Below are 26621 nucleotides of genomic sequence, written 5' to 3' on the forward strand. Positions count from 1 at the left end.
GAAGGAGACAGCTGGGATAGACGAAGGACGAATTCAAAAGGGTTAAGCAGAATAATTTTCAGGGACTGTTACAAGCCTTGAGAGTTGCAACTACCTATGAGGCTCTGAGAGAGGTCATTCATTCTCTTAGAATTTAAGAATTCCCTACCTTCTGTGATAAGAACCCATGTTGAAGACCAGAAGGTGAAGATTGCTAGACAAGCAGCAATTATGGCTGACTATTATGAGCTAATCCATAAATTTAAACCTTTGTTCCATCACCCCCATAAATTTTTTAAAATAAATTTAGAGTACCCAATTTTCTTTTCCCAATTACGGGGCAGTTTTAGAGTGGCCAATCTACCTAACCTGCACATCTTTGGGTTCCAGGGGTGAAACCCACACAGACATGGAGAATGTGCAAACTCCACACGGACAGTGACCCAGGGCCGGGATTCGAACCCGCGTCCTCAGCGACGCAGTCCCAGTGCTAACCACTGCGCCACCGTGCTGCCCTATCACCTCCATAATTTTGAAAAGGATAAGAAGTTGGAGAGTGAAAGGAAGGCAGGTAGCCATGGTAGAGAATGGATAGCTGGGAATGACAGACATCTCCTCAGACCAGGAAAGAAGGTACTGAGGTGAAGGTGAGACTTGAAAGCCTAGTAGTTACCATTGTAATAAAGTGGGACATTCGTTCGGCATGTTGGAAGTTGCGCGGGATGTCCGTGAGTCTTGTTGGAGTTCATAAGGAGGATTCTGAAAAGGGAACAGAAGTGGAGAATACCCAGGGCAGACTGTAGCTTCGGTAACCTGAGGTAAACACTGACATGGGGGCAGGTGTGATGAATGAGGTAGATGGGAGATGTGCCGCAATTTTGTCTTAAGGGGAAGATCACCCAATTTTCATGAACTGATGTAGTCAAACCTTTAACTATTATAAGGGACACAGGGGCTACTCAAACTCTCTTACTAGAGAAGGATTTGGTTTTCTCTCCAGAGAGCTCAATGAAAGCTCTGATATTAGTGAATGGGATAGGTGGAGATTATATCCCAGTTCCATTGTGTAAAGTATAATTGCAGTGTGATTTAATAATAAAACGCCTAAGACCGAAGGTGACCACAAGAAGGAGTCTCAATCTAATAGTGATGACACTGGTGAAGATTCAGACAAGAGTTCTGAATTCAATTTGGATTCTGATTATAAAGAAATGATAAACAACAGCTACCGAATAGACCTGTCATGAACTAATCTTGAATAAATAGCAAGTAATTCTTCCAAAGCTAGGAAAGAAGACTAAAGTTAATTGGACTTACCTAAAAGTGATTTGTTACAGCCTCTTGCAGTAAACCCATTGTCCTTCACTTCAGGTGCAAAGGTTTCCCAGAGCATTCTTCTTTTGAAGGAAAATATACAAAATAGCATGGCATCAGGTATTCCGGATGAGGACAGAAATGGCTGTGAAGTGACATCAAAGCAAACAGCTGATTAACTCACATCCTTTTAAAAGTCTATGGTGCCTCTTCGAGGTAAAGGAAGCAAGTAGCCAAGGAAATTAAATAATTACTGACCAATTCCTTTTGAAAGTGAAAAGAAAGGTGGATGAAGAAGCTAGATGGTCAAGGCGTGTTTTTCTGACTAGAGGCTTGTGTCCAGTGGGGTCCTGCAGGAATCAGTGTTGGGGCCCTTACTGTTTGTGGTTTATATGTGGTTTATATAAATGATTTTGATATGAATGTAAGTGGGTTGATCAGTAAGTTTGTGGATGATACTATAATTGGTGTGGTGGTAAGTAGTGAGAAGGATAGCCTTAATGATTACAGGAGGATATAGACAGGCTGATCAGATGGACTGATCAGTGGCAGATAGAATTCAGTCTGGATAGGTGTGAGGTGACGCACTTGGGTAGGACAAACAAAGCAAGGGAATATATGATAAACGGCAGGACCCTGGGAAACACCGAGGATCAGACGGACCTTGGTGTGCATGTACAATGGTCCCTTAAGGTACCAGATCAGGTGGATATAGTGGTTCAGAAGTTATATGGTATACTTGCCTTTATTAGCCAATGCATAAAGTTTTTAAGAGCAGGGAAGTTATGCTGGAACTAATTGTATAGACTTAGATTGTTTTGCTTGGAGCAGAGGAGAATGAACGAGGACATGATTGAGATGTATACTTTTCCCCTTGGTGGAGAGATCGATGACCAGAGGGCATCGATTTAAGGTAAAGGGCAGGAGGGTTAGAGGCAACGTGAGGAAAAACCTTTTACCCAGAGGGTGGTGGGAGTTTGGAACTTGCTGTTTGAAAGGGTGTGGAGGCAGAGATCCTCATCATTTAAGAAGTATTTAGAACGGGGCAGCACGGTGGCGTAATGGTTAGCACTGCTGCCTCACACAGTTGAGGACCCAGTTTCGATCCCGGCCCCGGGTCACTGTCCGTGTGGAGTTTCCATATTCTCCCCGTGTCTGCATTGGTCTTGCTCCCAGAACCCAAAGATGTGCAGGATCGGTGGATTGGCCACGCTGAATTGCCCTTAATTTAAAAAACAATATTTAGATGTACACTTGTGATCCCAAGGCATACAAGACTATGGGCCAAGTGCTGGAAAATGGGATTAGAATAGTTGGAGGTTGTTTTTGGCCAGCGCAGACTCGATGGGCTGAAGGGCTTTTTGTGTGTTGTATGACTCTATGACTCTGCCCGGTGATTCTGCAATCATATCTGTTGAAGAAAGCAGAAAGTTCATGGAACCAATGATGTGCCATCCTCTGATTCTGATAATGATGGGAGAAGTAGTTCCGGTTCAGCACCATTTAAAGGAACAATGTCAATGCAATTCAACACATCCATCATGGACACTCTTAGACACTGGCTTCACCTTGGTATATCTTTTAAAAAATAAATTTAGAGTGTCCAATTATTTTTTTCCCAATTGAGGGGCAATTTAGTGTGGTCAATCGACCAGTCCTGCACATCTTTGGGTTGTTGGGGTGAGGTCCATGCAGGCATGGAGAGAATGTGCAAACTCCACATTTACAGTGACCCAGGGCCAGGATGGAATCTGGGACCTCGCACTGTGAGACAGCAGTGCTAACCGCTGTGCCACCGTGTCGCTCATTTCACCTTGGTACATCTGAAAGTAAAGAAGGAAAGTTGAAATCTGGAAAGCACAAATTGCATAAGCCTATATTATTAAATGGAGATGAAAGCTGTGATTACAAAGACTCCGGTGAAGAGGTAAAAACTGTTAAAACAAAAAATGATGCATGTACAGCCAACCAACTCTGCAAAGATTGAACCCTCCGCTTTTCTTATCACTGAAAGTAACGATATGAATGAAAAAAGAGGGGTTGAAGAGTGTTTACTGGTTAAAAAGGAACCAAATATTTCCCTCAGCATTGACAACACTGCTGGTAGTTTAACTACAGAATATCCTCAAAATTTGGAGAAACATTATTGGACAATCAGAAAAGACTGGCTGCATTACACAAGAGACAGAAATGCAGAAAAACTCATTCAGGGGGCCCTCTCTAATTGGACAGTCAGAAACCTGACAAAGGGAAGCATATTGCCTTTGACTTTGAATAAAAGAGTGAAAACAGGCCACTGTTTGAAGGTATTAGAGTGAGTTCTAAAACCAAATATACAATCCTATCTGCAGGAGAAGAACAGAGAGAAGGCCTAGTAAAGGTACGGAACAAATGTAGAAAGAGTTGTAGGGAAACACCAGGGGGCACTCTGTTAACTGATTATGGTATAGACTAAAGAAACTCTGAACCAATAATGCCACGTCCGTCTAGATTGAAACCACGGAGACCGTCTCAGTTAGAGACTAAAATACAATGCATGTTGGATATGTTGCAGAAACAAGCAAAAATGCTGTGATCTACAGAATACCAAGTAGCGTTTGGGAGATTGAAGGCAGTATTAATGGACGAACCGGTGCTAGGCACCGTGGACTTTTCAGACTATTTAAAGTAGCCACAGATGCCAATGACCGAAGGGTAGAGGCACTGCTGCTACGAAACGACGATGCAGGAGTAGAGAGCCAGTGGGATATTTTTCAGAGAAACAAATAAAGTATTCCACCATTGAAATGGAAGCATTGCTACTAGCCCTTCAGCACTTTGAAGTATATGTCCGACAAGATAATGAACAAAGTTTAGTTTCCGCAGACCATAATCTGCTTGTGTTTATAGAGAAGTTTAAATCCCGGAACGCAAGATTATTCCGTTAACGTTTTTTTTATTACAACAGTTCAGTGTTAAAATTGTTAACATCCCTGGAAAGGATAATGTGACTGTGGATGCTTTGTCACAGATTTAAGGACTGACTAGTTACCAATGCAGAGATTGGGAAGGGAACTTATATAATGGGGATGGATGGTCGGATATGTGTTGGTGATTTATGTCTTGCATACCTCGCAATGAAACATCCATTCCCTGATGTTTCATTCCTATTAGGGAGGGAGCTATGTAAGAGTCCTTCCTGTTGATTTCCCTTTATTCCACCTTTTTTTTTTGCTGTTATTATTTTGATCCATGCATGCTTAACGGACGTATATCTTTAAGTCGAGCACGAGAAGTGAGGAATTCAGAAGTTACAAAAGAGAACACTCTGCTAGCTTTGTCAGCAAAGTCAGGCTTTGTGGCACCCGAGAGATGGGGTGGGACTCGTTCAATTGGTTGGCTAATGGCCAATGAATTAGCCAAAATGCCCCGTTCTAAATACTTCTTAAATGATGAGGGTCTCTGCCTCCACACCCTTTCAGACAGCAAGTTCCAAATCCCAGGTCTGGGAAAAGGACAGGCATGGCCAGGGAGCTGGCAACATTCATGGAGGCGGTGGACCCATGGCGGTTTGTACACCCCAGCGAGAAGGAATTCTCGTTCTTTTCGCCGGTCTACAAGGCATATTCAAGGGTGGACTTCTTTGCAGCGGGGAAAACGGTGCTTCCAGGAATAGTAAGAGCGGAATATTCCATGATAGTTATCTCCGACTACGCTCCATATTACATGAATGTGAGACTGGAGACAGGCCGTGCCAACGGCCCACGTGGAGGTTGGACACGGATCTTCTGGTCAACAAGGTCTTCTGCCAGAAAATATCACAAGCTATAGGCGAGTACATTGCGAACAACTGGAACGGTGAAGTCTCACCTTCCGGTGTCTGGGAGGCACTGAAAGCCGTGATTAGGGGAGAAATTATAGCATACAAGGCACAGAGAGATAGGGAAGAGAGGGCGGCCCATGCAGGACATATTCGTATATTGAAGGGCACCCTGCCTCCTACACTAACACAGGCCACAATATCGCTGGTACCCAAAAAAGACAAGGACCCGACAGAATGTGTATCATATAAACCCATCTCACTGCTGAATGTAGCTGTATAGATACTCGCAAAAGACCTGGCCAAGAGACTGAAGGACTGCGTACTAGAGGTGGTCGCAGAGGATAAGACGTGTTTTGTCAAGGGTAGGCAGCTAACTGTGAACATCAGGCGGCTGCTGAATGTAATAATGACCCCTTTCGGGGAGAGAACACTAAAGGACGCGGAAAAGGCCTTCAACCGAGTCAAATGGAAGTACCTCATCGAGGTGCTGGAGCGGTTTGGGCTAGGGACAGAATTCACCTCATGGGTGAAACACTCGTGCAGCAACCCCAAGGCGAGCGTTTGAACCAACACCACCAACTCTGAATACTTCCAGCTACACAGGCACAAGGCAGGAATGTCCACTATCCCCGCTCTTATTCCCTGCCCTGGCAATTGAATCACTGGCGATCACCCTGAGAGATGAGAAAAGCTGGAAGGATACAAGAGGAGACCGAGAGCGCAGAGTATCACTCTATGCAGATGACCTGCTCCTCTACGCCTCGGACCTACAGATCGTCTGAAAACAATCATGCAACTTCTTTTTTTTTAAATAAATTTAGTATACCCAATTAATTTTTTCCAATTGAGGGGCAATTTAAGGTGGCCAATCCACCGATCCTGCACATCTTTTAGGTTGTGGAGGCGAAACCCACACAGACACGGGGAGAATTTGCAAACTCCACACGGCCAGTGATCCAGAAACTGGGATCTCGGCGCCGTGAGGCAGCAATGCTAACCACTGCACCATCGTGCTGCCCAGAGCAACCATGCAACTTCGGAGAGAGTTCGGAGCATTCTCGGGCTACAAACTCAACCTGGGCTCGTCATCTTAGAAGAACTGACAAAGGACCTGGAGGGACAGGAGTTGAGACACCTCCAAATTAAACACTTTCTCCCTAAGGAGATGGCAAGGTACCCCAGGGCTTCGAGGGAGAGAGAGAGACACATCTAGAGGAGTTAATCAACACGGACAATATGGAGGGGGAGAACTGTGGGGAAAATATAAGGATGGTTACTAGACAGGGCAAGACTACCACTGGATGGAACTAGCTGGAAATGGGAAGACGAACTGGGGGCGGACGTGGGTCTGGGACTTCAGAACGAAGCACTGAACAGGGCCAACTCCAACTCCTCCTGCACTAAGCCTTATGCAGTTTAAAGTGGTGCACAGAGCCCACATGACTCAAACCCGAATGAACAGGTTCTTCCCAGAGGTGGGAGATAAATGTGAATTGTGCAGGAAGGCCTGGCCAGCCACATCCATATGTTCTGGGCATGCCCCAGACTGTCTGGTTCTGGACAGCCTTCTTCGAGGTAATGCCCAAGGTTGTTGGGGTGAGTGTAGAACTGTGCCCACGGGTGGCAGTCTTAAGGATTTTGGACCAGCCAGTCCTTCATATGGGGAAGAGAGCCAACGTCCTGGCTTTTGCATTCCTGATCACACGCTGGAGCACCCTGCTCAGCTGCCGATCAGCAGCACCATCCACAGCTGCAGACTGTGTCATGGGGGCGTTCCTTTAAGAAATGTTTTTGTCTTATCACATGGCTTCAGTGATGTCATTGTGTGGGTGGAGCTGGGCTGTGGCTCTGCATTTTACTTTCATTATGACTTTGACCTGGTTTTGTATTGCACCGGTTGGAAAGATGTGTCTCTCTATCTTCAGTTTAAAAGCTGTTTCCAGATGACCTGATAACTTAAAAATGATAGCTGTTTTCTGGAAGGAATTCAAGCCTACTGTTTTGGAAAGGAAACAGGCGTATCCATACCAGGCCTTAAAGACAGTAAGAGTTCCATATGCTGGGCCACACCTTTGAAAAGGGGTTTCAGGTTTATGGGATCCTTTTATTAAATTGAAACAGTTAAAGGGCGCAATGTACTAAGGGCTGTACATAGATTACTGTAGCTGTGTGGGGTATTTATGTTTGTAGTTGATAAAAATGCTTACTGTGTTTGTTTATAAAAATGTTAACTAAATTTGTAGAATAAAGCTTTTTGATTAAAAGTGCTTGAGGCCTCTGTTGAATAACACCTGAAAGGTAGGCCCTTGTGCTCCTCGTAACCAGAATCAATAAACAGTTGTAGGTCAGGTGAACTCCATGATATACTTTGGAGTTTTCTAAACCTTGGCCCATAATAACTGGCTGACAGACCCGTAGGAATTTCTCTACCTGAAGAAAATCAAGTACACCATCTGAGGATCAGACGAGGGCATCCATAAAGCATGGGGGTCATTCATCAACCTGTTCCAAGACCTGTTTGAGGCTAATAATGACCAGGAAGAGGGAGGGGGGGGGGGGGGGGGGGGGGGGGGGGAGAGGCTCTGGGTCACTGTTCGTGTGGAGTTTGCACATTCTCCCCATGTTTGCGTGGGTTTTGCCCCCACAACCAAAAATATGTACAGGCTCGGTGGATTGGCCATGCTAAATTGCCCCTTAATTGGAATAAATTAATTGGGTATTCTAAATTTATTTTTTAAAAAGAGAGCAAGGAAGACAAGGGAGGGGGTCAGAGGTGGGGGAATCCCAAAGAAGGCACAATACGAAGCATAGGCGAGAATAGGAAGGACCATGCACCCCCCCCCACCTCCAAACAACAAAGAATTACACTCCCACGGGGGGGGGGGGGGGAGGCGAATTGTGTAATTACACGTCAAACTATTATACTGTTGTGGTGAATGTAATAAAGATGTATATATGTTAATTCACACTGTCTTTGTAAGCGCAGTAGTGCTATCCTACTACTAGGGGGAGTAGCGCTGGGAGCACTCAGGAACTTGTACTGGGCTCCACCCTCGGCTCCGCCCACGACTCCTCCCCCTAGTGCAGCTGTATAAATATCCGTGTCCAGAGTCAGCCTGAGTTCACTGCGAGTTCATCGACAGGTAATAGGCTGGCTCTGAAGTAAGTCAATTAAAGCCTAGATTCACATCGGAAACACGTGTCTGGTGAATTGATGGTTCCATCAATTTAATCGACTTAAGAACAGTAAAGATCGATTATGGAGTCGGCCCTCAAGCCTGGACGCCTGGAACTCAACCCGCAGGATGCAGAGGCGAAAGAAACCTTCTCCCACTGGATCCGGTGCTTCAAGGCCTACCTGGCCGAAGCGAGCACAGCCGAAACGACAGAGGATCAGAAGCTGAGTCTACTGCACGCGAGAATGAAACACAGAATCTCTGCGCAACTAAACTCGGCCACTTCATATACTGCGGCGCTAGCAGTTCTCGAAAAAATGTATGTAAGGCCCATTAATGAGGTTTACGCTCGCCATGTGTTCACGACTCGCCACCAGCGGCCTACGGAATCACTCGCCGAATTCCTAAGGGAACTTAATAATTTGTCCAATGACTGTAATTACCAAGCGGTTACCGCGGCTGAACACAGGGAATTGGCGGTACGCGATGTTTTTGTAGCGGGCCTCAGGTCTAACTATGTGCGCCAACGACTGCTGGAAAAGGGGGCCCAGGACTTAGAAACGACTGTGGAAGCTGCTACCACAATGGAGGTCTCCTTCCGCAGCCTTAACTCGTTCCCCGCAGACCCCGCGACCCAATCATGGGCCCCCGACGAGCGACTCCCACAGGCCTGTGCTACACGGCCGCCCAGCCACCATGCTGCCCCAGCCAGCCATTATGCTGTTCCAGCCAGCCACTATACTCCAGCCTGCCGTTTCTGCGGCCAGAACAAGCACCCGTGGCAGCACTGCCCGGCCCGCAACGCGACCTGCAGCAGCTGCAGGAGAAAAGGGCATTACGCAAGAGTGTGCCTCGCAAAAAGGGCCCCAGCTTCCAACTCCCCGGCGACTCGCTGTAATCACTCCCTGACTCGCAGCCCCGCGGGGCCCGAAACGCTGCGGCCTATGCCCCGACTCCGCCCCCTCCAGCCACGTGCGATCCATGGGGGCCGCCATCTTGGAAAACCTCCACCACACGGCCGGCCACGTGCGACTCATGGGGGCCGCCATCTTTGACACCATCTTCCTCGCCACCCGCCACGTGCGACTCATGGGGGCCGCCATCTTGGACGCCATCTTCCTCGCCGCCCACCACGTGCGATCCACGGGCCCCATCGGCATCTCCGCGCTCGGACAACTCAGAGGAATTCGAATTAGACTATGAACTCAGAGGGCAGTCATCATGGGGCCACTCCAGCACAGCTGATCGAGCCGCCGACTACCCGCAACTCAGCGCGGTCACCCTGGACCATCACGACCAAAGAATCTACGAAACTCGATGGCAAAGGTCCATATCAACGGGTACAAAATGCCATGCCTCTTTGACTCCGGGAGCACTGAGAGCTTCATACATCCAGACCTGGTAAAACGCTGTTCGCTCCCCGTTTTCCCCGCGCAGCAAACTATCTCGCTCGCTTCAGGCTCCCACTCGGTCCAGATCCAGGGGCGCACTGCCCGACACTCACAATCCGAGGCGCTAGTTACTCGAAATTCAAACTCTACGTTTTGCCCGAACTCTGCGTGCCACTCTTATTAGGCCTAGACTTCCAATGCAACCTCAAGAGCCTCACCCTCAGCTGCGGAGGGCCCCCGCCCCCACTCACGATCTGCAGCCTCGCTACGCTGCGAATTCCCCCCCTCCTCTCTTTGCCAATCTCACTAAGGACTGTAAACCCGTAGCCACTCGTAGCAGGCGGTATAGCCTGCAGGATAGGGTATTTATCAGAGCAGAGGTCTGAAGGCTACTCAGTGAGGGGGTTATAGAGGCCAGCAACAGTCCCTGGAGAGCTCAGGTGGTGGTCGTTAAGACCGGGGAAAAATTTTGTATGGTGGTCGACTACAGTCAGACTATAAATAGATTTACGCTCCTCGACGCGTATCCCTTCCCCAGGATTGCAGATATGGTAAACCAGATCGCCCAGTACCGGCTCTTTTCCACGGTGGATCTGAAGTCTGCATACCACCAGCTCCCAATCCGCCCGGAGGACCGCCACTACACGGCATTCGAGGCCGATGGCCGCCTCTTCCATTTCCTCCGGGTCCCTTTCGGCGTCACCAATGGGGTCTCGGTGTTCCAACGAGCAATGGACCGAATGGTGGACCAGTACGGGCTGCGGGCCACATTTCCGTACTTGGACAATGTCACCATCTGCAGCTATGACCAGCATGACCACGACGCCAACCTCCACCGTTTTCTCCAGACGGCACAGAAACTGAATCTCACATACAACAAGGAGAAATGCGTTTTCCGCACATCCAGACTAGCCATCCTCTGCTATGTCGTGGAAAACGGAGTCCTGGGCCCCAACCCGATCCGTATGCGCCCCCTCTTAGAACTCCCTCCCCCTCATTGTCCCAAGGCCCTCAAACGGTGCTTGGGATTTTTTTCCTACTGCGCCCAGTGGGTCCCTCAATACGCGGACAAAGCCCGCCCACTCTTTAGGACCACACGATTTCCCCTGTCAGCCGAGGAAAGCCAGGCCTTCGACGGCATCAAGGAGGACATCGGCAAAGCGGCCATGCAGGCGGTGGATGAATCCACCCCATTCCAGGTAGAGAGCGACGCCTCAGAGGTAGCTGTTGCAGCCACGTTAAATCAGGCAGGGAGACCAGTTGCATTTTTCTCCCGTACCATCTCCGCTTCAGAACTCCGACACTCTTCCGTCGAGAAAGAAGCACAAGCCATTGTGGAGGCTATCCGTCACTGGAGGCACTACCTCGCAGGTAGGAGGTTCACCCTCATCACCGACCAAAGATCGGTTGCCTTCATGTTCGACAACTCGCAAAGGGGCAAAATAAAAAAACCACAAAATTCTGAGGTGGAGGATCGAACTCTCCACCTACAATTACGATATCAAATATCGACCCGGGAAGCTCAACGAGCCTCCGGATGCACTATCCCGCGGGACATGCGCCAGCGCGCAGATCGACCGATTAAAAGTCATCCACAATGACCTCTGCCACCCGGGGGTCACCCGGCTCGCCTACTACATCAGAGCCCGAAACCTGCCTTTCTCCAACGAGGAGGTAAAAGCGGTCACCAGGCATTGCCCGATCTGTGCGGAGTGCAAACCGCACTTCTATAGACCAGACAGGGCCCACCTGGTCAAGGCTTCTAGGCCCTTTGAACGACTCGCGATTGATTTCAAAGGGCCACTCCCCTCAACTAACAAGAACGTTTACTTCTTAAATGTCGTAGACGAGTTCTCCCGGTTCCCATTCGCTATCCCGTGGCCCAACATGACCTCCCACACAATCATTAAGGCCCTGCATAGCACCTTCACTCTGTTTGGTTTCCCCAGCTACGTACACAGCGACCGGGGTTCGTCCTTCATGAGCGACGAGCTGCGTCAGTACCTGCTCGACAAGGGCATTGCCTCGAGCAGGACTACCAGCTACAACCCCAGGTGGAACGGGCAGGTGGAAAGGGAGAGCGCGACGGTCTGGAAGACCGTCTTACTGACCCTCCGGCCTAGAAAGCTCCAAGCCTCCCAGTGGCAGGAAGTCCTCCCAGACGCTCTCCACGCTATTAGGTCCCTTTTGTGCACGGCGACCAACCAGACCCCCCCCCCCCCCCCCGAGAGGCTCTTCATTTTTTCCAGGGGCACTACCACGGGGGTCTCCCTTCCGGCATGGCTGAGGACGCCGGGCCCCGTACTTCTGAGGAAACACGTCAGGGCGCACTAAACCGACACCCTTGTTGAGAAGGTGCGCCTGCTCCACTCCAACTCCCAGTACGCATTCGTTGAGTTCCCTGACGGCCGTCAGGACACAGTATCCCTCCGGGATCTGGCACCCGCCGGATCCAGCGCCCCCTCTACCCCCACAGAAGGATCTCTCACTCTACACTCCATGCTGCCGCCCCCTTGCGCTCCCGAGCCCACGAGCTCGCTCCACCAGTTCCGCGCCCCCGCGCCGGCCAGCCCCCACCGTCCCAGTCTCCGGTCGAACCAGGAGAGTATGAAGCTCGGATACAACCCTACCTGGAGTCCGCCATCGTACCCCAGCACACAACACCCATCCAGCCACCGCAAGAGGCTGCAACCCCGGTGCTCCGCAGATCTCAGCGGGCAATTCGACCACCGGACAGACTGACTTTATAGACCACCACCCCCGCCGGACTTGATTTTTTTGCAGGGGGTGAATGTGGTGAATGTAATATAGATGTATATATGTTAATTCACACTGTCTTTGTAAGCGCAGTAGTGCTATCCTACCACTAGGGGGAGTAGCGCTGGGAGCACTCAGGAACTTGTACTGGGCTCTATCCTTGGCTCCGCCCACGACTCCTCCCCCTAGTGCAGCTGCATAAATACCCTTGTCCAGAGTCAGCCTGAGTTCACAACAAGTTCATCAACAGGGAACAGGCTGGCTCTGAAGTAAGTCGATTAAAGCCTAGATTCACATCGGAAACACGTGTCTGGTGAATTGATGGTTCCATCACTGTTAAAGTTAGAAATGCCAAAAAAAATTTAAAACATAAATTGAGTGGGAAAAAATGTTAAAAGTAATAATAGATAAATAAAAAGTAATTGTGTTTAAATTTGCAAACCTGTTAACTGTAATTATTGGGCAGCCAAGGCCCAAAGACCTTTCGAACGATTATTGCTTCATTCATATGTGTTGTGACTCTGGGTCAAGGGAGGCTGGAATTGACGGTGCGCTAGCCCAGGGTGTCGTAAAATTGCATTGACTCCATCTACACCTCCCGCTGCCTGGGGAAAGAGGGCAGCATAATCAAAGACCCCCCCCCCCCAACCCGGCTTACTCACTCTTCCAACTTCTTCCACCGAGCAGGAGATATAAAAGTCTGAGAACATGGACAAATAGATTCAAAAACAGCTTCTTCCGCGCTGTTACAAGACTCCTAAACGACCCTCTTATGGACTGACCTGATTAATAATACTTTCCACTGTACCTCGGTACACGTGACAATAAATCCAATCACAGCGCCAGGGTCTCGATTCAAGTCTTGGGTGGCTGACTTTGTGGAGTTTGCACATTCTCCCCGTGTCTGTGTGGGTTTCCTCCGGGTGTTCGGGTTTCCTCCCACGGTCCAAAGATATGGAGTTTATGTGGATTGGCCATGATCATTACGTGGGTTTATGGGGATAGGGCAAGTGAGCGGATTGAGGGAGGAGTGCTCTTTCGAAGTGTCTGTGCGGACTCGATGGGCCAATGGCCTCCTTCTGCACTGTATGGATTCTATGGAACTAACGGCTTGGCGTCAGAGGAATTCTGGGGTCCAGGGTGGCATGGGGTAGCATCTGCCCAGGAGACCAGATCGAACTCGGGGTAGAACCGGGGCGGGCGGGGAGTGGGGCGCGGCTGATGTTAACGTTGAGGTCGGTGGGGGATTGTTAATACCGTACTAAGCTCCCTTGTCTTGCCTCGCGCTTATTGGCAGGTAAAGGAAGCTCACTTCAAAGCCCACCCAGATTGGAAGTGGTGTAACAAGGACCGCAAGAAATCAAGCTCCGACGTCAAAACCGTCATGGCCGGTCCAGGTGCCGTCAGGTGTAAGGACCAACGGGAACGCAGCATGTCGGAGACTGGCACCCTCTCCGCTGCCACAGGTACATCATCCCAGAGGGAGCTCTTAGCACCCCTGACACATGGAGCGTGGGAGGGGACTTGAAACCAGAGATTGTGGGGGAATTGGGAGGGGGCGGTAATCCCGAGTTTGGGAGCGGGGTTGGGGTGAGTGGATAAGTGTGTTCGGGGGAGGGGGAGTTTGGGGTGAGGGTGGGAGCGAGGAGGAGGAAGTTGATCTTTTGGCTGGAGCTTAGCCAGAGAATGAGTGCACGACTAGCTCCCTTCCAGGTGCGGAGCTCTCTCGTGGACACACCCCAAATCGCTAATGCCATATGTAACGGGGGGCGGGGGGCACAAAGCTGGTTTAGAGGTCAGGGCACTGCTCGATCAACGTCCTTTGGGTTTCCTTTGTCCCATTCAGCTGGAATGCGGATGAGCACTGGATCATGGGAGGCTATTCAGCCCCTCTCGAGCCTATTGAACAGGAAGAGGCCCATTCAGCCCCTCGCGAGCCTTTTACATAGGGACAAGGGGAAACCCACCTCTCGAGCCTGTTGCACAGGAACAGGAGAAGGCCATTCAACCCCCCTCGAGCCTGTTACACTGGAACAGGAGGAGCCCCATTCAGCCCCTTTGGAGCCTATTGCACAGGAACAGAAGACCATTTGTCCTCCTTTCAAGCCTGTTTCACAGAAACAAGAGGAGACCATTCGGCCCCTCTCGTGCATGTTACACAGGGACAGGAGGAGGCTATTTAACCCCCTCAAGCCTGTTACACAGGAGGAGGAGATACCCACTTGACCCCTCATGAGTCTATTACACAGGAACAGGAGAAGGCCATTCAGCTCCCTTTCCAGCCTGTTACACAGGAACAGAAGGAGACCATTCAGCCTCTCACGCAAGCCTTTTACACAGACAGGAGGAGGCCCATTCATCGCCTCTCGAGCCTGTAAATAGGAGAAGGCCATTCAACCCCCCCAAACCTGTTGCACATAGATAGAAGGAGGCCCATTCAGCCCCTTCTCGAGCCTGTTGCATGGAAACAGGAAGAGACCCATTCAGCCGCCCCCCCCCCCATCGAGCCTGTTACTCAGGAGGAGGAGGGAGGCCATTCAGCCCCTCTGGTTACTGTCACACAGGGACAGGAAGTTATTTGCAGTGGGTGACGGGTTAGGGAGTCTGGATGGCTCTAGCTTTGCAGCTTGTTGATGTTTGTCTCTCTCTCGGTGCAGTTTCCTCTGAGATGGGACCCGACAGCCACGGGCCGCCGTGCTCCGAATCAAAACCCATTTCCCTGCTGCTGGAGCCCGAGCGCAGCCTGCACCCTGGGGCAGTGAGCACGCAGCTGACCAGGCCGAGGGCCTTCTCCCACAGTGGTGTGCACAGCTTGGAGAAATGCGAGAGGAACAGCGAGGCACTGGTGGAGCTCGCACAGGTAGCAGGGGCGGGGGAGGTGCAGGAGCGGTTGGGACATTGTCAGATTGGGGAGAACTGGGGTTGACAGTCGAATGGGAATAAGCTGAAATCTATTAAACCCATAAATGTTGATGTTCCAAGAGACTTGGGTGTGTGCTTGTACAAGGAACGCAGAAAGTTAACACGCAGGTGCAGCCAGCAACGATGAAGGTAAATGGCATATTGGCCGTTACTGTAAGGCGATTGGAGTACAGCAATAAAGAGGTATTGCCACAGCTGTACAGGGTTTGGTGAGACCACATCTGGAATACTGTGTGTGGTTTCGACATCCCTATCCAAGGAAGGACAAACCTACCTTGGCAGAGGTGCAACGAATATTCACTAAATTGATTTGAGATGAGGGGGATGTCCTCCTGGTGAGAGTCGAGTAAAATGGCATTTATATTCTCTCCTGGAGGTTAGAAGAATGAGAGGTGATCTTATTGAACACTAGATTCTGAAGGGGCACGCAAGGATGGACACTGAGATCGTTTCTGCTGGTCATGGAATCTCAAACACGAGGGACAAGGTCTCTGGGTAAGGGGGGCGATCATTTAGGACTGAGGATGAGGAGACATTTCTTCACTAGAAGGGTTGCGACTCTTTGGAATCCTCTACCCCAGAGGGTTGTGGATGCTACTTTGTTGAATATCGAGTCATAGAATTTACAGTGCAGAAGGAGGCCATTTAAGGTTGGGGTAGATCGATCTCTGTCTTCCTGGTATTGAGGGGATATGGGGAGCGACCAGCAAAACTGGAGTTGTACCCCAAGATCAGCCACTATTGTGCTGAATAATGGAGAAGGTTCGATCAGCCGAATGGTCTGCTCCTGTTTCTTGTGGCCAGAGGAACGAGCAAGGGGGCAGTGAGGGGGCGTCGGGGCAGTGAGGGGGCGTCGGGGCAGTGAGGGGGCGTCGGGGCAGTGAGGGGGCGTCGGGGCAGTGAGGGGGCGTCGGGGCAGTGAGGGGGCGTCGGGGCAGTGAGGGGGCGTCGGGGCAGTGAGGGGGCGTCGGGGCAGTGAGGGGGCGTCGGGGCAGTGAGGGGGCGTCGGGGCAGTGAGGGGGCGTCGGAAGGGAAAACATCGTGGGGGACGAAGGGGAAATCGGGTTGGCACCAGGGCCGGTCGGGCGCACCAGGCGTGTCGTCGGGGACTGTGAGGGAGGGTGGGATTGGCACCGGGGGCGTCGAGTAACTGCTGTTGTCACCTGCCTGGTATTGCAGAGAAGACGTGAATTGTGTGATCACTCTCTCCCCCTTCTCCCTCTCTACTCCTTATCCCTCTCTACCCTTTCTCCCTCTCTCCCCCTTCTCCCTCTCTCCCCTCCTCTTTCTCTACCCCTTATCCCCCTCTACCCCTTCTCCCTCTCTACCCTTCTCCCTCTCTACCCCTTCTCCCTCTCTCTCCATTCTCCCTCTCTACCCCTTCTCCCTCTCTCACTCTTCTCCCTCTCTTCCCCCTTCTCCCTCTCTCCCCCTTCTCCCTCTCTCCCCCTTCTCCCCCTCTACCACTTCTCCCCCTCTCGCCCGTTTCCCCCCTCCCCCTCTTCCCCCTCTCCCCCTTCTCCCTCTCTACCCTCCTCCCTCTCCCCTTCTCCCTCCCTACCCTTTGTCCCCCTCTACCCCTTCTCCCCCTCTACCCCTTCTCCCCCTCTACCCCTTCTCCCCCTCTACCCCTTCTCCCCCTCTACCCCTTCTCCCCCTCTACCCCTTCTCCCTCTCTCCCCTTCTCCCTCACTCCCCCTTCTCCCTCTCTCCCTCTTCTCCCTCTCTCCCCCTCTCCGCCATCTCCCCCCCCCTTATCCTCCTCCCATTCTCTCTCCCTACCCATACTCCCTCTCTACTCCTCCCTCTCCCCCTTCTCCCTCTCTACTCCTTCTCCCCCTTCTCCCTCTCCCCCTACTCCCTCTCGCCCTTCTCCCCCTCTCCGCCTTCTCCCTCTCCCCTTCTCTCTCTACCCCTTCTCCCTCTCTACCCTTTCTCTCTCTCTACCCCTTCTCCCTCTCTATCCTTTCTCCCTCTCTACCCCTTCTCCCTCTCTACTCCTCCCTCTCTCCCCCTTTCCCCTTCTACCTCTCCCCCTTCTCCCTCTCCCCTTCTCCCTCTCCCCTTCTCTCTCTCCCCTTCTCTCTTTCTACCCCTTCTCCCTCTCTACCCCTTCTCCCTCTCTCCCCTCCTCCTTCTCTACTCCTTATCCCCCTCTACCCCTTCTCCCTCTCTACCCCTTCTCCCCCTCTACCCCTTCTCCCTCTCTCCCCTTCTCACACTTCTCCCCCTCCCCCTTCTATCTCTCTCACCCTTCTATCTCTCTCCCCCTTCTCCCTCTATCTCTCTCACCCTTCTATCTCTCTCCCCCTTCTCCCTCTCTCCCCCTTCTCCCTCTCTCCCCCTTCTCCCCCTCTCCGCCTTCTCCCCCTCCCCCTTCTCTCTCTCTACCCATTCTCCCTCTCTCCCCTTCTCCCTCTCTCCCCCTTCTCCCCCTCTCCGCCTTCTCCCCCTCTCCGCCTTTTCCACCTCTCCCGCCTTTCCCCCTCTCCGCCTTTTCCCCCTCCCCCTTCTCTCTCTACCCATTCTCCCTCTCTACTCCTCCCTCTCTCCCCCTTCTCCCTCTCCCCCTTCTCTCTCTCCCCCTTCTCCCTCTCCCCCTTCTCCCTCTCCCCCTTCTCCCTTTCTCCCCCTTCTCCCCCTTCTCCCTTTCTCCCCTCTACCCTCTCCCCCTTCTCCCTCTCTCCCCTCTACCCTTCTCCCTCTCTCCCCCTCTTCCCCTTCTCCCTCTCTCCCCCTCTCCCCTTCTCCCTCTCCCCCTCTCCCTCTCTCCCTCTCCCTCTCCCCCTTCTATCTCTATCCCCCTTCTCCCCCTCTCCGCCTTCTCCCCATCTCCGCCTTCTCCCTCTCTCCCTCTTCTCCCTCTCTCCCCCTTGTCCCTCTCCCCCTTCTCCCTCTCTCCCCTTCTCCCTCTCTCCCCCTTGTCCCTCTCCCCTTCTCCCTCTCCCCTTCTCCCTCTCCCCCTTCTCCCTCTCCCCTTCTCCCTCTCCCCCTTCTCCCTCTCTCCTCTCCTCCTTCTCTACCCCTTCTCCCTCTCTACCCCTTCTCCCTCTATCCCTTCTCCCTCTCTACCTCTTCTCCCTCTCTACCCCTTCTCCCTCTCCCCCTTCTCCCTCTCTACTCCTCCCTCTCTCCCCCTTTCCCCTTCTCCTCCTTCTCTACCCCTTATCTCCCTCTACCCCTTCTCCCTCTCCCCCTTCTCCCTCTCTATCCCTTCTCCCTCTCTCCCCCTTCTCCCTCTCTATCCCTTCTCCCTCTCTCCCCCTCCTCCCTCTCTCCCCCTCCTCCCTCTCTCCCCCTCCTCCCTCTCTCCCCCTCCTCCCACTCTCCCCCTCCCCCTTCTCTCCCCCTTCTCCCTCTCTATCCCTTCTCCCTCTCTATCCCTTCTCTCTCTCTCCCCCTTCTCCCTCTCTCCCCCTTCTCCCTCTCTCCCCCTTCTCCCTCTCTCCCCCTTCTCCCTCTCTCCCCCTTCTCCCTCTCTCCCCTTCTCCCTCTCTCCCCCTTCTCCCTCTCCCCCCTTCTCCCTCTCCCCCCTTCTCCCTCTCCCCCTTCTCCCTCTCTACCCATTCTCCCTCTCAACTCCTCCCTCTCTCCCCCTTCTCCCTCTCCCCCTTCTCCCTCTCCCCCTTCTCCCTCTCCCCCTTCTCCCTCTCCCCCTTCTCCCTCTCTACTCCTCCCTCTCTCCCCCTTTCCCCTTCTCCTCCTTCTCTACCCCTTATCCCCTCTACCCTTCTCCCTCTACCCCTTCTCCCTCTCCCTCTTCTCCCTCTCTATCCCTTCTCCCTCTATCCCCCTTCTCCCTCTCTATCCCTTCTCCCTCTCTCCCCCTCCTCCCTCTCTCCCCCTCCTCCCTCTCTCCCCCTCCTCCCACTCTCCCCCTCCCCCTTCTCTCCCCCTTCTCTCCCCTTCTCCCCCCCTTCCTCCCTCTCTATCCCTTCTCTCTCTCTCCCCCTTCTCACTCTCTCCCCCTTCTCCCTCTCTCCCCCTTCTCCCTCTCTCCCCCTTCTCCCTCTCTCCCCCTTCTCCCTCTCTCCCCCTTCTCCCTCTCCCCCCCTGCTTCCCTCTCCCCCTTCTCCCTCTCTACCCATTCTCCCTCTCAACTCCTCCCTCTCTCCCCCTTCTCCCTCTCAACTCCTCCCTCTCTCCCCCTTCTCCCTCTCCCCCTTCTCCCTCTCCCCCTTCTCCCTCTCCCCCTTCTCCCTCTCCCCCTTCTCCCCCTTCCCTTCTCCCTCTCTACCCCTTCTCCCTCTCTACTCCTCACTCTCTCCCCGTTTCCCCTGTCTCCCTCTCTACCCCTTCTCCCTCTCTCCCCTCCTCCTTCTCTACCCCTCCTCCCTCTCCCCCTTCTCCCTCTCTACCCCTTCTCCCTCTACCCCTTCTCCCTATCCCCTTCTTTCTCTCTCCCTCCCCCTTCTCCCTCTCTACCCCTTCTCCCTCTCTATCCCTTCTCCCTCTCTCCCCCTCCTCCTTCTCTATCCCTTCTCCCTCTCTATCCCTTCTCCCTCTCTACCCCTTCTCCCTCTATATCCCTTCTCCCTCTCTCCCCCTCCTCCTTCTCTACCACTTCTCCCCTCTCTCCTCCTTCTCCCTCTCCCCCTTCTCTCTCTCTACCCCTTCTCGTTCTCCCCCTCTCCCCCTCTCCCCTTTCTCCCCCTCTCCCCCTTCTCCCTCTCCCCCTTCTCCCTCTCCCCCTTCTCCCTCTCCCCCTTCTCCCTCTCTCCCCCTTCTCTCTCTCCCCTTCTCTCTCTCCCCTTCTCTCTCTCTTCCCCTTCTCCCTCTCTCCCCCTTCTCCCTCTCTCCCCCTTCTCCCCCTCTACTCCTTCGCCCCCTCTCCCCCTTCTGCCTCTCCCCTTCTCTCTCTCTACCCCTTCTCTCTCTCTCCCCCTGTCTCTCTCTCTCTCCCCCTTCTCTCTCTCTCCCCCTTCTCCCACTCTCCCCCTCCTCCCACTCTCCCCCTTCTCCCTTCCCCCCCTTCTCCCTTCCCCCCTTCTCCCTCCCCCCCTTCTCCCTCTCTACCCCTTCCTTCTCTACCCTTCCTCCCTCTCTACGCCTCCTCCCTCTCTATGCCTCCTCCCTCTCTACCCCATCTCCCTATCAACTCCCTCCCTTCCCTTCTCCCTCTTTCCCCTTTCTCCCTCTCTACTCCTCCCTCTACCCCCTCCTCGCTCTCTACCTCCCTTCCTCTACCCCCTCCTTCCTCTACCCCCTCCTCCCTCTTTACCACTCCTCCCTCTCTACCCCCTCCTCCCTCTACCCCTCCTCCCTCTCTACCCCCTCCTCCCTTTCTCTTTCCCTCTGCCTCTCTCTACCCCTCTCCAGATGTGTTCAAACCCGTTGCCTTACCCCGGGGCCCGATCGCAGCACGCCTCCCCAGGAACACTGGGGTTCAGTTCCCAGCCTCCCAGCGACGGCGTGTCCTCCAGCAGCTCGCTGAGGGCATCCCACCCTCGACCATTTCGCTCCCAGCGGACCACCAGTGAGGACATGACCAGTGATGAGGAGAGGATGGTCATCTGTGAGGAGGAAGGCGATGATGATGTGATGGGTGAGTCGGGGAGCGGAGCAGTTGGGGGAGCATGGGTTTTGGATTGATCTAATCCTCTCTCTCGTACCAAAACCTCCCTGCTAAAGGTTGGGATAGACCAGTCTGCCAGGTTACTGGGTCAGGCTGAGGATTTGAACAGGAGGAGGCTATTCAGCCCCTCAAGGCTGTGACAGCACTCAGTGAGATAATGGGTGTCCTGTATTTTAACTCCATTAACTCCATGGCTCTGCATCTTTACCCAGTCAGAGAAAAAACAATCATTCTCCATCTTGAGAACTGAACGAATGAAATTGCTTCTGTGTTTCAGCTTTATCCAACTCCTACGTTATTTGACTACTTGCCCTGGGTTTCAGCAGGAACCCAGTCGCAGTTATGCAGGATGTTGCGGTCCTCTCTGCCACCCAAAGAGCTGGCACTGAGATGGTCTTGAGTTAATCCATACCCTGTATCTGAGCGTCCAAGATGGTGCTGTGACCCCAGGAAGGAACTGTGCTCTCTGAAGGGGGTGCGCAAGGGAAAGCGGAGAGAGCTGAGGGAACAGTGGCAAAGGAAGGGGGAACCATTCCGTTTAACGGTAATGATCCCCTTTCGGGGGAGCAATCCGATTCCCTTTCAGGAAAGGGATCACCTTTCCACGGAGGAGGGGAAGCGATCCCCTTTCGAGGGAGGGGGTAGCGGAGCAATACCGTATAAGGGGAGGAGGGACGAAAAGCCATCCCGTTTTAGGGGAGCAGGGGAATGATCCTGTTTTTAGGGACGAGGGGGAGGAGGAGCGACCTCATGGATCATGTTTTCGGGTGGTGTGTGACTTTGTTTTTGGTGAGGGTGGGTGGGAGTGACCCTGGTTATAGTGAGGGTGGGCGGGTGGGACCCTGTTTATGGTGAGGGCGGGTGTGACGCTGTTTATGGTGAGGGTGGGCGGGTGTGACCCTGTTTCTGGTGAGGGCGGGCGGGTGTGACCCTGTTTATGGTGAGGGTGGGCGGGTGGGACCCTATTTATGGTGAGGGTGGGCGGGTGGGACCCTATTTATATTGAGGGCGGGCGGGTGTGACCCTGTTTCTGGTGAGGGTGGGTGGGTGTGACCCTGTTTATGGTGAGGGTGGGTGGGTGTGACCCTGTCTCTGGTGAGGGTGGGCGGGTGTGAACCTGTCTCTGGTGAGGGTGGGCGGGTGTGACCCTGTCTCTGGTGAGGGTGGGCGAGTGGGACCCTGTCTCTGGTGAGGGCGGGCGAGCGGGACCCTGTCTCTGGTGAGGGCGGGCGAGCGGGACCCTGTCTCTGGTGAGGGCGGGCGGGTGTGACCCTGTTTATGGTGAGGGCGGGCGGGTGTGACCCTGTTTATGGTGAGGGCGGGTGGGTGTGACCCTGTCTATGGTGAGGGTGGATGTGACGCTGTTTATGGTGAGGGTGGGTGTGTGTGACCCTGTTTATGGTGAGGGCGGGTGGGTGTGACCCTGTTTATGGTGAGGGTGGGTGGGTGTGGCCCTGTTTATGGTGAGGGCGGGTGGGTGTGACCCTGTTTATGGTGAGGGCGGGTGGGTGTGACCCTGTTTATGGTGAGGGCGGGCGGTGTGGCCCTGTTTATGGTGAGGGCGGGTGGGTGGGACCCTGTTTATGGTGAGGGTGGGTGGGTGTGGCCCTGTTTATGGTGAGGGTGGGCGGGTGTGACCCTGTTTATGGTGAGGGCGGGTGGGTGTGACCCTGTTTATGGTGAGGGCGGGTGGGTGTGACCCTGTTTATGGTGAGGGCGGGTGGGTGTGACCCTGTTTATGGTGAGAGCGGGTGGGTGTGACCCTGTCTCTGGTGAGGGCGGGAGGGTGTGACCCTGTCTCTGGTGAGGGCGGGTGTGATGCTGTTTATGGTGAGGACGGGCGGGTGTGACCCTGTTTATGGTGAGGGCGGGCGGGTGTGACCCTGTTTATGGTGATGGAGGGCGGGTGTGACGCTGTTTATGGTGAGGGTGGATGGGTGGGACCGTGTCTCTGGTGAGGGCGGGTGGGACCCTGTTTATGGTGAGGGTGGGCGGGTGTGACCCTGTTTATGGTGAGGGCGGGAGGGTGTGACCCTGTTTATGGTGAGGGCGGGAGGGTGTGACCCTGTTTATGGTGAGAGCGGGCGGGCGGGACCCTGTCTCTGGTGAGGGCGGGCGAGCGGGACCCTGTCTCTGGTGAGGGTGGGTGTGACCCTGTTTCTGGTGAGGGCGTGCGGGACCCTATCTCTGGTGAGGGTGGGCGAGCGGGACCCTGTCTCTGGTGAGGGTGGGTGTGACCCTGTTTCTGGTGAGGGCGGGTGGGACCCTGTTTCTGGTGAGGGCGGGTGTGACCCTGTTTCTGGTGAGGGCGGGCGGGACCCTGTCTCTGGTGAGGGTGGGCGAGCGGGACCCTGTCTCTGGTGAGGGTGGGTGTGACCCTGTTTCTGGTGAGGGCGGGTGGGACCCTGTTTCTGGTGAGGGCGGGTGTGACCCTGTCTGGTGAGGGCGGGTGGAACCCTGTCTCTGGTGAGGGCGGGCGAGCGGGACCCTGTCTCTGGTGAGGGTGGGCGGGTGTGACCCTGTCTCTGGTGAGGGTGGGTGTGACCCTGTTTCTGGTGAGGGCGGGTGGGACCCTGTTTCTGGTGAGGGCAGGCGGGTGGGACCCTGTTTCTGGTGAGGGCGAGCGGGACCCTGTCTCTGGTGAGGGCGGGCGGGTGGGACCCTGTCTCTGGTGAGGGTGGGTGAGCGGGACCCTGTCTCTGGTGAGGGTGGGTGTGACCCTGTTTCTGGTGAGGGCGTGTGGGACCCTGTTTCTGGTGAGGGCGGGCGGGTGGGACCCTGTTTCTGGTGAGGGCGGGCGGGTGGGACCCTGTTTATGGTGAGGGCGGGCGGGTGTGAACCTGTTTATGGTGAGCGTGGGTGGGTGTGACCCTGTTTATGGTGAGGGTGGGAGGGTGTGACCGTGTCTCTGGTGAGGGTGGGTGGGTGTGACACTGTTTATGGTGAGGGTGGGTGGGTGTGACCCTGTTTATGGTGAGGGTGGGTGGGTGTGACCCTGTCTCTGGTTTGGGTGGGTGGGTGTGACCCTGTCTATGGTGAGGGTGGGTGGGTGTGGCCCTGTTTATGGTGAGGGCGGGCAGGTGTGACCCTGTTTATGGTGAGGGTGGGTGGGTGTGACCCTGTTTATGGTGAGCGTGGGTGGGTGTGACCCTGTTTATGGTGAGGGTGGGTGGGTGTGACCCTGTTTATGGTGAGGGTGGGTGTGATCCTGTTTATGGTGAGGGTGGGTGGGTGGGACCCTGTTTATGGTGAGGGTGGGTGGGTGTGGCCCTGTTTATGGTGAGGGTGGGCGGGTGGGACCCTGTTTATGGTGAGGGCGGGTGGGTGTGACCCTGTTTATGGTGAGGGCGGGTGGGTGTGGCCCTGTTTATGGTGAGGGTGGGTGGGTGTGGCCCTGTTTATGGTGAGGGCGGGCAGGTGTGACCCTGTTTATGGTGAGGGTGGGCGGGTGTGACCCTGTTTATGGTGAGCGTGGGTGGGTGTGACCCTGTTTATGGTGAGGGTGGGTGTGACCCTGTTTATGGTGAGGGTGGGTGTGATCCTGTTTATGGTGAGGGTGGGTGTGACCCTGTTTATGGTGAGGGTGGGTGTGACCCTGTTTATGGTGAGGGTGGGTGTGATCCTGTTTATGGTGAGGGTGGGTGGGTGTGGCCCTGTTTATGGTGAGGGTGGGCGGGTGGGACCCTGTTTATGGTGAGGGTGGGTGGGTGTGGCCCTGTTTATGGTGAGGGTGGGCGGGTGGGACCCTGTTTATGGTGAGGGTGGGTGTGACCCTGTTTATGGTGAGGGCGGGTGGGTGTGGCCCTGTTTATGGTGAGGGTGGGTGGGTGTGGCCCTGTCTATGGTGAGGGCGGGCGGGTGTGACCCTGTCTATGGTGAGGGCGGGCGGGTGTGACCCTGTTTATGGTGAGGGTGGGTGGGTGTGGCCCTGTTTATGGTGAGGGTGGGTGGGTGTGGCCCTGTTTATGGTGAGGGTGGGTGTGATCCTGTTTATGGCGAGGGCGGGTGGGTGTGGCCCTGTTTATGGTGAGGGTGGGTGGGTGTGGCCCTGTTTATGGTGAGGGTGGGTGGGTGTGGCCCTGTTTATGGTGAGGGTGGGTGTGATCCTGTTTATGGTGAGGGTGGGTGGGTTTGACCCTGTCTGTGGTGAGGGCGGGTGTTTGGTGAAGGCTGGCAATTTTTCTGCGTTACTTTTTGCCATGAGTGAACGGTTGTTCCCTTGACTCACTCTGCAGATGACCCCTACAGCACCGTTGATATCGACCTGAAATGCAAGGAGCGTGTAACCGATACTGACAGCGATGGGATGTCTGGTGACGAGGCTGAGAATAATGTAGGTGTCTTCTTCTCTCTATTGGTGTTTCTGCCTGTCCCCCTCTCATTCCTTGTCCCCTGCTTTCTCCCTCTCACTCTCTCACTTTCCTTTTATCTCCCATTAGTTGGCTTTTTTTTAAATAAGAGAATTATTTGAATGTTGGCGTTGCTGCAGTTGTGCAGAGCCTTGGTGTAACCATGCCTGGAGTATTGTGTGCAGTTTTGGTCACCTTCTCTAAGGAAGGATATATTTGTCGTAGAAGGAGGGTAACAGATTCACCAGACTGATGCCTGGAACGGCAAGAATCTGGAACTGAAAAGGTGGTTCCTCCAAATCAAATTATTTTAACAGCAAAGAAGGAGGCCATTCGGCCCATCATGCCTGCCCCAGCCCTCCAAACAAATGACTTGGTGCCAATTCACCTGCCTTTTCCCCATACCCCTGCAGATCACCTAATGCCCTCTCAAATGGCTCGATTGAACCTGCATCCACCACACTTCCAGGCAGAGTGTTCCAAACTCCAACCGTCTGTGGACAAGTTTTTTTTCCCGCAGAGTATTTGTTTTTCTTCGTTTTCTGTCCTTTTACGAGGAGGAACAGTTTTCAGATCAACCCTGTCCAGAACCCCCCCCCCATTCATGATACAGTAGTCCCCCGTTATACCTCGCTCCGCAATACCGCGGTTCGCGATATACCGCGGGGGGGCTGATGGACCACAACTGTCAGTTGTGTCAATTTCAGCGGCCGACTCACTTTGATCCGGAGAGGGAAGCTGCTCTCTCACTGAAACAATCAGCCGGCCGCTGAAATTGACACTGCCCGCTGCTCTCTCCCTCCAATCCAACTTTTAAGTTTTAATGTTTCTGATTGGAGGGAGAGAGCAGCCGGCAGTGTCAATTTCAGCGGCCAGCTGATTGTTTCAGTGAGAGAGCAGCTTCCCTCTCTGGATCAAAGTGAACCGTCCGCTGAAATTGACACTGCCCGCTGCTCTCTCCCTCCAATCAGAAACATTAAAACTTAAAAGTTGGATTGGAGGGAGAGAGCAGCCGGCAGTGTCAATTTCAGCGGCCGGCTCACTTTGATCCAGAGAGGAAAGCTGCTCTCACTGAAATAATCAGCCGGCCGCTGAAATTGACACTGCCGAGGGGGGGCGGGTGTTGGGGAGGGGAGAAGGGGGGGGCGGGTGTTTGGGGGGGGGGGAGAAGAGGGGGGGGGGCGGGTGTTTGGGGGGGGAGAAGGGGGGGGAGTGAAGGGGGGGAGGAGAAGGGGGGGACGGGTGTTTGGGGGGGGAGGAGAAGGGGGGGCGGGTGTTTGGGGGGGGGAGAGAAGAGGGGGGGGCGGGTGTTTGGGGGGGAGAAGAGGGGGGGTGGGTGTTTGGGGGGGGAGAAGA

General features: G+C 53.9%; 1 protein-coding gene across 1 annotated transcript in view; it reads left to right on the top strand.

Annotated features, from left to right (window-relative positions):
• Positions 1 to 26621, top strand: part of LOC119974286 (protein capicua homolog) — a 60340-nt gene that overhangs the window by 13470 nt on the left and 20249 nt on the right. Inside the window, exons 4-7 of the mRNA XM_038813058.1 lie at positions 13717 to 13885; positions 15077 to 15279; positions 20661 to 20886; positions 25152 to 25273. Coding sequence (XP_038668986.1) covers positions 13717 to 13885; positions 15077 to 15279; positions 20661 to 20886; positions 25152 to 25273 — 720 coding nt within the window. The remainder of the gene's footprint in view (positions 1 to 13716; positions 13886 to 15076; positions 15280 to 20660; positions 20887 to 25151; positions 25274 to 26621) is intronic.

The sequence above is a fragment of the Scyliorhinus canicula genome, chromosome 12, assembly GCF_902713615.1.
Source record: "Scyliorhinus canicula chromosome 12, sScyCan1.1, whole genome shotgun sequence".
NCBI lineage: Eukaryota > Metazoa > Chordata > Chondrichthyes > Carcharhiniformes > Scyliorhinidae > Scyliorhinus > Scyliorhinus canicula.